The sequence below is a fragment of the Belonocnema kinseyi genome, chromosome 7 (genome assembly GCF_010883055.1).
Source record: "Belonocnema kinseyi isolate 2016_QV_RU_SX_M_011 chromosome 7, B_treatae_v1, whole genome shotgun sequence".
Lineage (NCBI taxonomy): Eukaryota > Metazoa > Arthropoda > Insecta > Hymenoptera > Cynipidae > Belonocnema > Belonocnema kinseyi.
In genome coordinates, this window is record NC_046663.1 from 104,351,327 (window position 1) to 104,367,553 (window position 16,227).

At 31.5% G+C, this 16,227-nt stretch overlaps 1 protein-coding gene across 1 annotated transcript in view; it reads right to left on the bottom strand.

Moving 5' to 3' along the window:
- Positions 1–9,303, bottom strand: part of LOC117176734 (immunoglobulin domain-containing protein oig-4-like) — a 24,584-nt gene extending 15,281 nt beyond the window's left edge. Inside the window, exons 1-2 of the mRNA XM_033367001.1 lie at positions 9,222–9,303; positions 8,161–8,348 (exon numbers count right to left, since the gene is read on the bottom strand). Coding sequence (XP_033222892.1) covers positions 8,161–8,343 — 183 coding nt within the window. The 5' untranslated portion in view covers positions 8,344–8,348; positions 9,222–9,303. The remainder of the gene's footprint in view (positions 1–8,160; positions 8,349–9,221) is intronic.
- Positions 9,304–16,227: the final 6,924 nt, after the last annotated feature.

The following is a 16,227-nucleotide window of genomic DNA, read 5'->3' on the forward strand; positions in this document are numbered from 1 at the left end:
GTTAAATGTAAGTTTGGCGGCAAGTTACGCCTGTCAGTATTCGTGTTCGAGCACTGCGGAGGTTTAACGCGGTACCTTTGAACGTAAAAATTTAAATTTTAGCAAGAAAACATTCCCGACATACTTTTTATTCTGCATAATTTCAAAGAGTATAAAAAAGTTATTTTTTGAAATTGAAACAAATTGTTTAAATATGGGTTTTTTCAAAAAATCAATTACAATTTTGATTTTCAAACAAAAATTTCTTAAAATATCATTATAATAGACTTAAAATAAATGAAAAGAGCTTTTCAAACCCCTATGATAGAAGTCCAATCGGATCATCCTAAAAGAAGTTGCACTAACGTTAATGTCAATAAACGCGTGTAAAAGTGGAAACTTGAGGCCCTTGTATATTGACAACCGGTTAAATAATTGACCTATGGTTTGGAGAATTAATTTAGGTCCACTAGGACTATAATTCAGTCAAATTTCGACTCGATCAAAAAAAAAAATTATTGGTGGGTACACTTGACGTATTCTGCACCATATAACAAATTGTAAAATTGAAGGAGTTTACGGTTTTACTGGAAATCCTAATCTACAGAGTGCATTTGCAATTAGAAATATCACAGTGGGCATGAAACAATATTTTTTTGGAACGTCTCATCAGCTGAAGTGACATCAGCGTCCCTAAGACGTCCCAAAAAAGATGCCCGCGTACACAGCAAAAAAAACTTAATTTAAGTAGAAAATTCGGCTTATTTTAAGGTGTCACAAAAAGAAGCATATGCAATCTGAAATTAAGAATTACATCTGAACATTAAATTGAGGGAATTAGATTCCTGAAATTCAGGTCGGGACTATTTGACATTCAGGGAGGCATGACCTGAAATTCAGGTGTGCTCGCTCTTCAATTAAGAATATATTTATACTGAAAGCTAGTGTTACCTTGAATTAATACACTATCCTAACTGAAATTAAGGGTACTATTCTAACTAAAAACCAGGAATTTCTCACGCCTTACCGACACTCCTCATCTGTTTTTATATAATAGTTATTCGTTTTAGAAAATATACAAGTTGGGTTCAAACTTGTAAGAAAATACTGGAAAAGTTGGACACATGGAAAAAACGGTATATTGGGGGGCAGTTGCGGTCCAAAATCTACAGACAATTGCGTCCCGTAATGTATTGAAAGGGCGCTCATGCTGCGAAGTAAAAAGTTTTATAATAATTTAATTACTTTGATGGTTTTAATAATCCGAATATTGGCTGATAACTGTAACTGATTTTGCTGCAGCCCTTTTTTAAATCTGTGACACGAAAACTGCTCGAATGATGGAAACATAGTATCATAGCCGACACTGACCAACGCGACATGGAGTATTGGAGTAGAATGCGACTAGAATAAATGGCCAGGAGCTGTATAGTAGCGCCAGCGTTCTGTAACGTCATGCAAGGTAGTGCGAACCTGAAATTCAGGAAAGTTATGTTCCTTTATTTTAGGCGAGGAAGGCCTTACAGGTTATTTCAGGTTGCCTTCAAACTTACTTTCAGAACTGAATATTGAAATTTAGGAGGATACTTTACTTTATTCCATTAGAAACATGTTGATTTCTCATTTAAGAAAAGTTAGTGCTTTATTCAAGATAGTTTGCACTCTTAAATTCAGGTACTTCCTTAATTCAAGTCAAATCTGAAATTAAGTCGAATATAACTTTAAGTATTTATTTTTACTGTGTACCCTCTGGGATCTTCTCATTTTATATTTCGATAGTATAATAACTGCTATTTTAATGATTCCCTGTAATAAGTAGTGTTTTATATTAACGAGTTACTTGTAATACGTAACCAGAAAAGTTACTTTTTATAGCAACGGTAACGCGTTATTTAAAAACAATTACGGTAAAGCGTTATAATTTTCTGGTAACGGTAATGAAAAGTAATACACGTGATCAATCGGTACTTCATAAGATTTTTGAATACGTTTAGCATTACATTAAATGTTTCAACATCAAGAAAGCCAGTCAGATGATGTTTTTTCTTACTTCCTGGCACGCCTTTCCTTATCTAAAAAAATTATTCATCCGGTAGGATACGATACCAAGTTACGGAGCAGTGCATCTGTTGAGCAACTGTTCAGTACGACGGTCCAAACATTTTTTTTCTTCAAATTTTTATGAATACCGGTCGTAAATTTGTTCGAATTCACACCCAAAAAAAATCCATTTTTTATTGAATAATTATATTCAGAGTTGCCGCAGGTCCCATGAAGCTTAACACAATATCAGCTGAATCGAACTGAATCTCAACCATAAGTCTGTTTTATAGCGTCCCAAGGAAACCCCATAAGTAAAAAATGGGTTTTGTGAAATTTGGCGCGAATTATAATTGACTTTCTTGCGTTTTTTTTATTATAACTTTTGTTGGTACATAAAATACCATTTCTTACAGATAATTAGATGTTTACATACATTTTTTTACAATTTATTATTGTTTTTAGCAATTTTCTTATAGAATATATTTCGAAAATACCGGTTTTTTAAATTTATTATCATTGTTAATAATATTCTCTTAGAATAATGTTACAAAATTGTAGTTTTTAAAAAATTTCACTCTTAGTCCCATTTTCAATTAAAATTAGTTAAATAATTAATTAAAGTCAAAACAATTTCTAAAATTTCTGGCTTTTTGTTCAACTTTCAATTAGAGTGAAGTGATAATTAATCCAAGTTCACAAAAATAATTATTTAAACAATTTATGATTATTGTTAATGATGTCATAGTTGCGTTTTTTTTTTAAATTTTTACCTTTCTATCCTTCTTCACTTAGTCAGGTAATAATAAATGAAACTTTAAAACAAGTGGTTTAAACAATTTAACATTATTCATAACTATCTTCTCTTATATACGTGCTAGAAAGTTGTGGTTTTTTTTTAATCTTTAACTTTGCTTCGCCCTCTTAGGTATTAAAAAATATTAAATAAATATTAGAGAAAACCATATTTTGAATAAACCATTTTTTGTGAATATATTTTTCTGAAATAAAACAGATATCTCAAATATGCTTCAAATTTCCTACAAGGATCATATTGAATACATCTTTCCCTTGAATAAGTCACTGAGAGACTTTTGTGAGGTGTCAGAAATGCAGCAATTTTCTTACAACTTATTCCTGCACCTTTTCCGTGTTATACCTGTTATTTTTTCACGGGCTTTCAAATTAACATCCTTTCTCAGCAAAGATGCGAATGTTCGGAAAACTGATGTCGAATACCAGCAAAGTGCGACTGCAGTCAAAAAATTAAGCGTGGTCAACGATGTAGCAGAATGCAGTTTAAAGTTGATATCTGACTTTAATTCTCTTCTTACTGCAGAGAGAAAAGTCAGAAACAATATTTATTGCAAGTGGTAACAGAGTACCGGAAGCAATTTTCTGACTGCAGTAAGTCTATCTAGTCCCGTGAGATGCTATAATCAGTTAATTATTTGTTACTGGTCTTGTTAATGTGTATGTGGGGATGAGAGGGGAGGGGACTGACATTAAAATATTTTCAATTCCAAATTTTTCTTCTACGCTTTCAATAATCTTGTTATTTAATAGAAAACTTTCACAAGTCATTTAAAGACCTAGTCCTTCCACTATACTCCTAATTATTCCATTCTATGTTTTTTTCTCTTGTGTATAATAGCTTTTTTGTTTAAATGATTTTTTTAACTTGGAAAAAGAGTGAACATAATTTATATAAAACAGCAATACTATTTAAAAAAAGTTTTTGTTAAAGTTGACTAATTATTTGTTCATAACTAAAAAGGCGAAGCAATGTTAAAGATTTTAGAGCAAACCGCAACTTTCTACCACTTATATGAGAGAAGATAGTTATAAACAATATTAAATTGTTTACACAACTTGTTTGTTAACTTTCATTAATTATTACCTTACTAAGTGAAAAAAGAACAGAAATGTAAAATTATCTGAAAAAACCGAAACCCTCATGGATTGATATGGATGCCAATAATTTGTTTAAAGAATTTTTTTTTGCTAAATCTAGTTAATTATTAAGTCACTCCTAATGAAAAACAGACAAACAGTTAAAAATTTCAGAAAAAACAGCAGCATTCTACCATCAAGCAAAGAGAATGTTATTAACAATGATAATCAATTGTTTAAACAATTATTTTTGTTAACTTGAATTAATTATTACTTCGCTCTAATTGAAAATTGGACAAAAAAGTAAAAAATGTCAGAAAAAATCGCATCTTTTTAACATTATTCAAATAGAATATTTTTAATAATAACAATACATTGTTTGAACAATTAATTTTTCGGACAACTAATTATTTATCTCATTTTAATTGAAAATTGGACTAAAAGTGATATTTTTGTTTAGAAACTGAATTTTGAGAGAATATCATTGACAATAATAATAAATTGTTACTTTTATTCATATTCTATGGCTAATATGGATGAGAAATTCTTATGGGAAATCGTGTTAAACTTCATGGGGCTTGCGGCACCTCTGAATATAATTTTTTTCCAAATGGATTTATTTCTGTGTGGATTTTCGGCCGGTATTTATAGAAATGCGAAACAAAAATTTCCAACGCATGTATTAATAGTTTAAATAAAAGAGAGCTTATAGATAAATTCATTATATTTTAATTATTTTACCTAACTGTAAATATAATATTTAGTTTTATTACGATTTACAGTTTTCAATGAAATGTACAATATTCTCAAAATTCTTCTTGGACATTCGAATAATGTAATAAATATTTTTTAAAAGGTAACGGCAAGTTAACGAGTTTTTTCAGTAACGGTAGCGGTAACGCGTTACTTTTAAAAAAAGTAACCATAATGGTAATGCGTTACAAATTTTTAGGCAATAACGGTAAAATTAACGCATTATGTTTGGACAGTAACGTGTCAAACACTGGTAACAAAAAGAAAATAGTCTACCCAGGTTGGTAGACATGACTATCTGTATTTCGTAAGTTCAACCAGCTACGGATAGTAGTTTTATCAAACCTAACTAGTTAGTCTATCGAATAAGGTAGTAACGGCAACTACCCGTGCCCCAACAAACAAAAATAGTTCTCACAACTAACTAAATAGCATTACGATTATTTACTAACTAAAATAATTGTCCCAATAATTTTATTAGATTTCCCAACTAATTGCTTTTTTTAATGCATGTTGAAACTGAGAAAAAGTCAATATCTATGATGTAACATTTGATCTAATCACAACAGACGCATGCAACATTATTTTACTTTATGTTTGGCATGATTATAAATAATTTTATGATTTAATTACAGTTAAAATGTTATTTTAACAATGAATTAAATATTAAGATTTTTCTGTACTACATGGCATTGAAATTGCATGTAGGTGAACAATTAGATGCAAGTGTGCATGCGAACCCGAAAAGAAGTATCTCTTACCAAGGTAACTTCTCCTTGCTTCGAGCATTACAAAAACTAGTACCGTTACGAATGTGATCCACTATTTGAATCGGATGGTCTCAAGTTCTATCTGCTAGAAAATAACTTTGAAAAAAAGTTCATGTATAGCATTCATTGGAACGTTTTGAATTTTCTGAATTCTTATGAAAGCATGGAATTCTTTTGAACTATTTCCAAATTCAGCAACTTTGATCGACGGGTGAACTACTACTGAATTAAGACGCACGATAATTTTTTGTAATTCTGCAGAAGTCGTTGAATTCAATTAAAATCTTTAGAGTGCCTTGAATTATTGTACATTCCTTCGAGTCTTTTGAATTCTGCGGCATTCTATCGACCTTTTAGAATTCTGCAGATTTAAAGAAATGAGTGCATTCTAGTTCAGTAGTAGTTCACCTTCGACCAAAGTTGACGAATTTGGGAATATTTGGAAAGAATTCAATGTTTTCAGTAATTTAGAAATAAGTCAAGATGTATGCTGAATTATTCTAGAGAATTTTAAGATCAAAGACAGTGTTCAAAACATCAAAAGTGAGTTCTAAGAAATCGAGAGAATTCTGCAGGATTCAATAGAATCTAAAGAATTCAAATTAATTCAACGCGAATTCTAAATATTTTACGAAATATCCGAAACATTTAAAAGAATTAAAATGATTTAATTCAATTAAAAGATTTATACATAATTAAGCAAAGCTGATATTGACTTAAAATTATTTGAATTCTTTTCAAAATTTTTAGAATTTATAATGTTTTGATTCTCGCTAAATGTAATATCTCTGAATTTTTTAAATTCAGGATAAAAGTTTATTTATTATTAATTTTCTAAATTCTTCTGTCAACATGGAATTATTTTTTAATATTTCTAAACTAGTCAACTTTAGTTAATGGTGAACTGCTACTGAACTAGAATGCACTGGTTTCAACGACTTCTGCAGAATTAAAAAAGAGCATGCATCTTAATTCAGTAACAGTTCACCCGTCGACAAAAGTAGCTGATATTGAAAATAGTTTAAAAGAATTCAATGCTTTCAGAAGAATTCCGAGAATTCAAAATATTTCATTGAATTCTACATTAATTTACGGTTCGATAAAACTTGAGACCATCCAAATCAAAGAGAAAATCACCTTAGCGCTTGTCTTTTTTTTTTGGTTTTTTGCGAACACTTGCAACTAACTGTTCACCTACATACAATTTCAATGTCCTGTAGTACCTAAAATACGCAACAGACCCGAATGGACTACATATAACAACGCACTAATAGATTTTGCTGCAGTCGTGTGCAAAAGTGATAAAATTCAATTTTTTATTATGAGATATATGTTAATCGGTCCAATAGATTTTGATGTATCCGTGCGCAAAAGAAAACCAAATTTTTTTAAAACATAAAAATTCTAAAATTTGTTAATCAAATAAGGTTATCATATATTCCTCGAATATAGCATTAGGTAAGAGTAATGCTCAAGTGTAGTTAAAGCTTGGCGATAACTCAGTATCAGAGAATTTTTTATAGGCGTGAAAGAAAATTGAAGAGCAATTTTTCTCTGTTATAAAATCCTTTAAATAAATTTAACTCATGGAAAATAGCACTGAAAGATCCTTTTGTGCATATCGATAATAATTCAGGAAAGCGAAAAAAATAAAAAGTCTTGCCCACCAGACGAGAAAAGCATTTCCTTACGTTTTTGGGGCCGCTGAATCCGATTCCGAGATTGTTTTGACTCTCTAGCCCCTTGACAAATGGGCAAAATACAAATTTTCCATAGTTTTTCAAAGTATAGATTGTACATTTTCCACTTTATCAAGCTTAGTTCTTCACAAAATTCATGAAGCTTTGCATTTTCTTTTATATGTACTATACTTGCCGGTTATTTACTGTCAAAAATCTTGGCTAAGGCAAATAGTAGATAATTCGAAAAATTTTAAATGATGCCAAATAGTAATTCGGTAATTTAGAAATTATGAAAAATGACCTTTCGAAAAAAATGAGGGTAATTGTAATTCTGAAGAAGAAAAATGATGAAAAATGGCAATGTGAAATAATAAAAATGTATGCAAATATTATTCGGTTAAATAAAAATGGACGAGGCGCCGTATAGAATTAGATAACGTACAAAATCGAAATTTTTCGGGAGAATGAAATAACATTCTGTTAAATCTAAGTCTCCACGTCAACAAACTTTCATTCCCGAGTTGAAGTGTTTCTAAATTGAGGCCAAAAAAGTTTAAATAAAAAAAATAAAAACTCAATCCCAAGCTATTCAGGTGCTAAATTGGGAGAAAATGAGTTTCGTTGGAAAAAGTTAACCCATTCCGAGTAAATCATTCAAGAATTTTGAGGTTCAAATACCATAGGTTTTGAAAAACATCTCTGGATAGCGATTAAAAATCTATTGTTCAATGTGAAATATTCATAAAAACCTGATCCCGAGATATACAGCAGTTGAATAAGGATAACAAAGTTTTTAGAAAAAAAACATCTGTTCCTAGAAAATAAAGATTTAGTGTGAAGGTAACAGACAACTTTTTGCTGAAAGTTCTATAAAAAGAAAAAAGGAATGTTTCTATATAAATAAACGATAATAATTTCAAGGCATATTGTTTCTGAACGCAAGACCAAAAATTTAATTGAAAAAAGAACTTATAAAAGTGGCTTATTGTAGAAAATGACGATTTACGATTTTAAGTTTCAGCTCTGTACATAAATTCACTCACATCCTTATTTTCGTAGTAATTATCGCTGGCGGGATTTCGGCTAAGATTTGGCATATTGTGCAGTCCAAATCGATTAATATTCCCAATTCTACGCCTGCCTCCTCCTCTACCTCCTTTTGCAGCATCCGCATAAATAGAGGCCATTGTCACGACCAGAAAACAATACAAACACCAGTTCATCATGTACCCTGAAAGTAAAGAATGAATATTACACGGAGAAAACGATAGCGTATGAATAGCAATATATACCGTAATTCCTGCGCTATATATCGTAATTATCGCATTATAATAGCGTAAACGTGTGATATCGTACATTGCAAGGTTTTACATTATATTATTATTTTATTATATTATATATACGAGGGTTTTAGCAGTGGCCAAGCGATTTTAGTGCATTATAATATCGTACAAAGCTCCGGAACCTGCTTGTACATTATCATATTGCGCTTTATTTCAATATAGAGGTTTTGCGATATCATTGTGCGATATCTTTTTCTCCGTGTAGAATTCAAAATTAAAATACGTGCAGTGATTTATTTATTAGCAATTGTGTATGGAAATCCTCATATTATTATTGCACCATTTACATTTGTTGTCAAACATTGCCGATAAATTAATTTTTAATTTTCCTTTATTTGTCCGGAAACCACATATTCGGTAACTGAAGAGACTAGTTGCTCTTTTCACTATCTGAAAACGACTGTGACAACATAGTGACAACAATAACTAGTCAACTCGGTTACCGAATATGTGGTTTCCGAAAAAACGATGGAAAGTTAAATTAAATTCTTCGGCAATGTTCAGCAACGAGTATTATTAGTTCAATAGTGATACGAGGATTTTCTTACACAATTGCCAAGAAATAAGTCACTGCAGAGGACTCCCACATAAGTCGAAAATCTGAAAAAACAGTTTTTTATTAGTTGATCCTAAGGCCCATATAAAGAAACAACAGCTAATTCAATACCATAGAGTCAATACACCAATCTCAAACATGAATTTAATTATCCATAACTTTTTTATTATGAATAGATTTTTAAGGACAATTTAAAATCTCTTACCGCTTTAAAAAAAAACTTGTGTTCCCTGTGGACAAAGTGCACTGAATGAAACCGCTTTGTCCCTAGAACCTAAAATATGATTGGACCATAATAGCTGGAAACTCAAGCAGTGGTGAGACAGTTATGAATCTCAATTGAATAATTATGCATAACCCATTGCCAGCAAGCGCATCGCTCAATATCAACGAGAGTGTGATGGCTTGCCAAAACATTAACAGATGATTTCTGAGAAAGACCCTACAATGTAGAGACTCGATTTGCGATTTAACACTGTTGCTTTGATGATGATCAAAAACGATGGTTGAAAATTAGAAATTCTGTGGTAAAAGAGTTGATTTTTATTGAACTTTTTTTTAATGCTTAGATGTCTCTGGAACGTACCGTTTATCAGCAGTTGCTACTGAAGTAACTTTACCAGTATTAGGCATGAAGAAACTCGACCCTTGTACTCGAAAGACGATTTAGATCCGGATATAGCTTTTTCTTCAGCTAACAAAGAAAGTCTTATGTTTATGTACGTCAGTAATGGATTGGAGTTTGGACATTTGGTTATTTCTAATTCGTTTAATACTTCCTTGAATTATCCTGACTTTAATCATGACTTTTATCATTTATGATAATTAGCTCGATTGGGAAAAGAGATACATTCATGAGAATTATAGAAAAAATTTTGAAAAAAGTCAAGTACATCTACAGGTAATTGATTTTGAATGATGTTTACATTTTTCACAATTCTATTAAGGTTTAAGTAAAAGTTTCAATAGTCTATGAAACCCTTCCCTGAAGGCGTGCGGCCTCCACTTTGATTAATTTTTACATTCTCATCGAAGAAGATATTAGATTTGTCTACAATTTCATCCCTTTTTCCCCAGTTTTTGTCAAATGTCCACGTTTCGAAACCCCCTGAATCAGAAAAACTAGTTTTAACGAAGGCGTTCGTCGTTATGTATGTATGTATTTATGTATGTATGTCTGTCTATTTCAACAATAACTTTTGAAAAAAATTATTCTATTAAATTGGCCTTTGTTACACTCTTTTGCTGTCCTAAAGTTAAGGTATAGTTTGTTAGCCAGCCATTTTGGATCAAAATTCAAAAACTTAGCGCATTTCGAGTATTTTGGAGACCACATTTTTCCAAAATTCTTTGTATGGATATTCATGGTATTCAAAAAAATGAACAATTTATCACAATAACTTTTTTTCAAAAAATTATCAGACTTATAGCATTTACAAAATTCCAAAAACACACGAAAATGAACATTTTAAGCCAAATAACGCACGATATGAAAAAATTACAGATAAAAAAAGTTGATTTTCGAATTCCTTACAAGATTATCATAACAAATTTTTGAGTTTTCTCGAAAAGTGGAAAATTCAAATTTCGACGGCATAAAAAATAATGAAAATCCAAAAATTACATTTTTTCATTCAACAATTTCACAGTATTTCAAAAATTCTCAAATAAATAAATGTGTTTGCAAAATATATATATATGTATAAGTGTTTGGTTTTGTACCTAAAGAAGGGCCGAGAATGTGAAAATTAGACCACGTAACACGATGAGGCTGACCCCCCCCCCCCAATTATTAATCGAAGTTTCGCTGGGATGTTGTTTTAACTAAATTCTTGACCCTAGACGGTTATAGGGACCCTTTTTTAAAATTATTTGGAGATAATGCAATAGGGCACCATAACTGTAATGTAGAACACGATGTAGTAAAAAATTGTAATTGACAAAGTCGTGCGAAGCACGAGATACGTGATAAGAACTTGCAATGCTTAAATGGAACTGTATCAAAAGACCTCTTTTAGATCCCAGTATTTAAATACGTTTTCATATTCGGAATTTTCTACTTAATTAAGTACAGTTAAAGATTGGGTTACTCAAAGCTCTGTCGGCTTTAAGGTACACGTTCTCATCGTAAATCTCGCGCTATGAGCTTGATTTTAGACAGATATTTTAAAATGTATATTTATTTTCTGATCTGCCTTAAAATAAATGAAAAACTACAAGTCTTATTTTCGATTTTTTATGTATCTCATATCTTTTGGCGTAATATTGGAATTTTTCGATTTTGTTCATTTCGATTTCAATAAATTATTTTAAAAAAAGGAGTTCTGTTAAAAAGTGGGGATAAACTTCAAAAAGGTCTTACCCCCGATAAATTCGAAACTTCCTATACGTATGTATTCTGACGTGCTGATCACGAATAAGATAGTTAAAAATGATCAAATTTAACCCTCCTTTTACAGACAGGGAATTTTAAGGCACAAACGATTTTTCAAACTGGAATGTCTCGCCTTTGGGAAAATATGGAAGTTCGGTTCCCCGCTCTAAAAAATCTAGGTAGTAATGGGGTCAGGCACTGTGAGTGGTGCTGCAGTTCGTCAGTTAACCTTTGAGCGGCGCACGGAGAAAGAGCGTGCAGCGACACAAAAGACCCTGGTTGTAAACCGCGTTAGTGTTTTTACCAGTTAGTGAACCTTAATTTTTTTGCTTTATTTGGTATTTTCGGGTATATTTATATGAGCAACATAAGGTTTATGTAATTCTGGTCTATTTTTGCACCATAAATATGGATTAACATTCAATATCCTACTTTTCTATGGAATTGCCTGCATGAATGACTGTAAAATATTCTCATTTTTCAAGTCTTCAAATAATTCAACTTTTTGAAGCCGCCGCCAATGGGTCTATATTTTTTCGAAGGTGATAGTCTAGGCTTTCAAACTCTGCAAATTTTTTGTTTTAATTGATTATTTTATGCATTTTTTAACAAGCATCGATTTTTTCCCAATTTCAATTTTTATGTAAAAAAGTCTTTAACGTTTGACACCAACTACAATTGGAGAGTTTTGTAGACACTTAAAAAAACCCTGAATTTTAATAAATTTTTTGAAAGCCAGAAACAGTTAAAAAACTGAATAGGACTTAAAAGGCCCTATCTGTAAACAAAAGGTGGGAAAAAGAAGTCTGTAAACGAACGGTTAACATTATTTTTGAAAATTTTTTCAGAACAACTAAATATTTCAATAAATAATAAGTATTAAATGAGAAATATTTTTTATCCAAAATTTTCAACTTCAAACAATTTTAATTTTTGATCGAAAAAAATCGAAAATGGGAAAATTTTATATTAAAAGATCTTCAAATTACGCTTTGTAGTGAATGTTATCATAATTGATTTTTGCAACTGACTTAAAATGACTGAAACAGACGACATGATTAATCGTCATAGAGACTGCTCGCTTTCTGCAGACACTTCTGCGTTGTTGTCGAGTTGCTCCGCTGAGCTCGCAGCACTTCCTTTTTCGAGAAAAACAACATCGAAAATGAGAACAATTAAATTTTTGGAAAAGCGACACAATTTACGAAAAAGCATTATTTAACAAAAATTGTGCAACTAAAACATTACTACAAATTTTCTATGAATCACTTTTTGATAGGACGCTTATTTTTTATTTAAATCATAAAAATGCCATTAAAAATAAAAATGAAAAATTTGTAAAAAAAAACGACTAAAGGTACTTGAAAATTTCTTCAAAATTTCTGTTAATGATTTTTATACAGGAATCGTAATTTTGTTTTTATTTATTTAAAGTGGTACGCGGAAGATCAAAAATTGAAATTTCGAGCCAATGAGTGACGCCAAATATTGGGAAAAGTTTTGGAGGATGGTTAGCGTTTAAGAACTCGTGCAACATTTCTTTGTACCATTTTTGGTTGGACTTCCGAAAAGCGTTTACCTCCGATTAATTTAAAACTCCATATACGTATATATTTTGACGTGCTTATAACGAATATGATAGTGAAAATATCCGCAAATTTGATTTTAAGGTCAAAACCCCAAATAATACTATACAAATTTAATGTTTTTCCGTTTATTTCAGTAAATAATCAAAAGTAGGGATATGACGGTACGAAGTGTAGGATTTCTTAGGCTTTAGATTTTCTTAGGCGTCATGTGTGGGGGAAGGGGGTGAGGAGGCACACCTATGACTGGCCACAAAATTAACTTAGATTACATACGACCCCCTTCCCAACATTTTATGGGGGCGGGAAGTCATCCCTATGACTGGTCAGAGAAAAAACTTAGGTCACACATGAACCTCTTTCCAACGTATCATAGGGGCGGGAAGGCACCCCTATAACTGGTCACAGAAAGAACTTAGGTCACATGAGACACCCTTTCCAGCGTCTCATGGTTGATGCGTACTGTTTCTGAAACTATTCGTGAAGACTATTTTGTTCGTCATTTTACATAATATGTACGTTGATCACTTAGTCAAGTGGCACTTATGATATTACGCACCGAGGGGCAGGGCGGAGGTTCTTGTCAATCGTGACAAATCGTGATATATGGGGGGACGAGTCATTCTGCGCGTGGTGTCACGGAGGGTTTTCTTGTGCCTCACAAAGTTATCATGTGGGACTCCCCATTCGAGTCCATTAGTATCCAAGTTCTTTTGTTTATATTGCTTCTTATTTCTCTACGAATTAGGGTCGCATTTATACATTCTAACCATTTATTTCTCAGTTATCCTCTGGGCACACTGACATTTACTTTATTGACTGTAATAAATAAGTATTCGATATTATAGGTCAGTTCCTTGATGTAAAGAAGCATGAAGTATAAGTTCAAGAAGATAATTATCACGTGTAAATAAATAAAACTCGGACTGAGTAAGAGGTTTTTTTGAACAAAATATATGATTCTTGGATTTAAATAAACGTATTTTTGGTGAAATAAGCATTTCTTGGTAACAAACATATTGTTTTAAGTGGAAATAAATATTTATTGGTTTCTAAGATGCGGCATACTGTTTGTGAAAAACACGTAGCAGAGGTGCTATAATGCTTAAAAGATTTGAATAGTTAAGGGGTTAGTACTGGAACTTTGATGTTTTTAAGCATTTTTTCATATTGGTAATTATTTTATTGATACAAACTTTTTACACATAAATATTGACATCAAATACTATTAGGAAAAATATATTTCTTTGGATGCGAAAACAAGATTCAAGGAAACTAGGTTCTTAGTTTGAAAGATATCAATTCCTTGAGTTAATTATCTCACATTCTGAAGCCAAGAAATATTTCTATGAATCAATGCACGAGTTTGTTGCTTTTAAACAATATTCAGTACAATTAAGTGAACAGTTTTTTTTTTGGTTCAAAGAAATTAATTTGTTTGGATCCAAGAATTTTTTTCTCAATGTATAAATATAGAATTATTTATTGCTCTTTTAGCTTTATTTTATATATTTTCACTTTTGATAAGGGGCCCTCCTCTACCGATAACCTTTATACCCTCGTTTATACGCCTAACCCCCTATCTATCTTTTCGTTACTTGTGAATAGGCTACCAAGATCTATGTACTTGTCAACTTGTTCTAATCTTTCATCATTTAGGACAATATTGCACATTGTTTTCTCACCTTGTCTTTCAAACACTATAATTTTTTGTTTATTTACGTTAATTTTGAGACCCATGTTCTTCATTTTTGTATTCAGTTTGCTCAACATTCTCAGCAAGTCCTCCATTGACTCTGCCATAACAACCGAATCATCTGCAAAAGCTAACCCACGTACGCTCACTATCTCTACGTCGACACCTGTTTTATCTTTTTCAATTGTCACATGTCTCTATTAAGACGCTTCACAATGTTATTTAGAAACATTATTCTTTCCTTTTGCGATCGAAAAAAGTAGTGATAAAATCTAAAAAAAGGGCAACAAATTTTTAGCAGCCACATTTTTTTGTTATTACAGAATAAATTTCTCGTCACTTATATTGCCTTATTTCACTTCGCATCTCTGCAATCGAACATATTAGTACTAAAAATTGAAAAAGGGTGAGATTTTTTATTATTACGGAATAACTTTGTCTTCAATTGTATTGCATTGTCTTTTTTCTTCTGTTTTTCCTTGTGTTGTTTTCTTTTGCCTTATCAACCATGCAATTCAAAAAATCAGCAATGAAAATATAAAAAGGTCGCAAAATTGAGAGTCAACTTTAGGGTGAACTTTATTGAGTGGATATATGCTAGTCTACGCTTCAATTTCATTTACACAGACGTGTGCACAGCCAAAAGCGTTTTCAACCGAAGCAGCAGTCTATCGGGTTATTTCCCTACCACCGCCAGCCCAAAAACCGGTGCAATAAAAGGGTTTCACTGTATATGATAAACATCGGCTTGGACAAAGCAGGAGTTGATTATGAGGTTTGCGGACGTAGATTCATCAGAGACGACTATGTGCAATCACGGATACGAAACAAGGAGGGCAGCTGCTGCACCCTGGGAATCACTTAGACGAGGGAATAAAAATTACTATAAAAGCACTCGTTACATCATAATTTCTCTAATTGATCCGGACCATTCATTATTGAGCTGAATGTAGGAAATAATCCCACTGTGACTAAAAAAAATTTAATAATCAGGATAAAACTATAACTTTCCCGGTAAGAAAAGAGGAGTTCAGAAAAATTGAAAATCCGAATTCCCATTAATACGTGAATTTTCCTCCGTTGAAAGTTCCACCAAGGAGTAGAAAAAAAAGAAAAATCTATTCTTTTTAATCGGCTTTGAAAAATTTAATGGAAGCGTATTGAGAGGGATTAAAAAATTAATTAATGTAAAAGAAAGAATAGAAAGACAGAGAAGAATGTCACTTTGAAGACGAAAAACCTATTCCTTTTAATCAACAAGTTATAAATATAAAATAATTATTTTAATAGAAATAATTTGTAGTATTGTCAAAGAATATTTTTATAACTCTCTTTAAACAAAATTAATTTTGTTAAGCTATACAACATTATTACATGTATTTGTTATTATTTATTATATTATGAAATCTATCATTTGTTTAAACAATATAAAATATTATAATTGACATGATTATAGGAGACATGAACGGTTGGGTGGGCATCCAAAATCAGGATACAGAAAGAGTATTAGGTAATTTTGGGGATTCAAGAACAAACTATAACGGAGATAAACTAG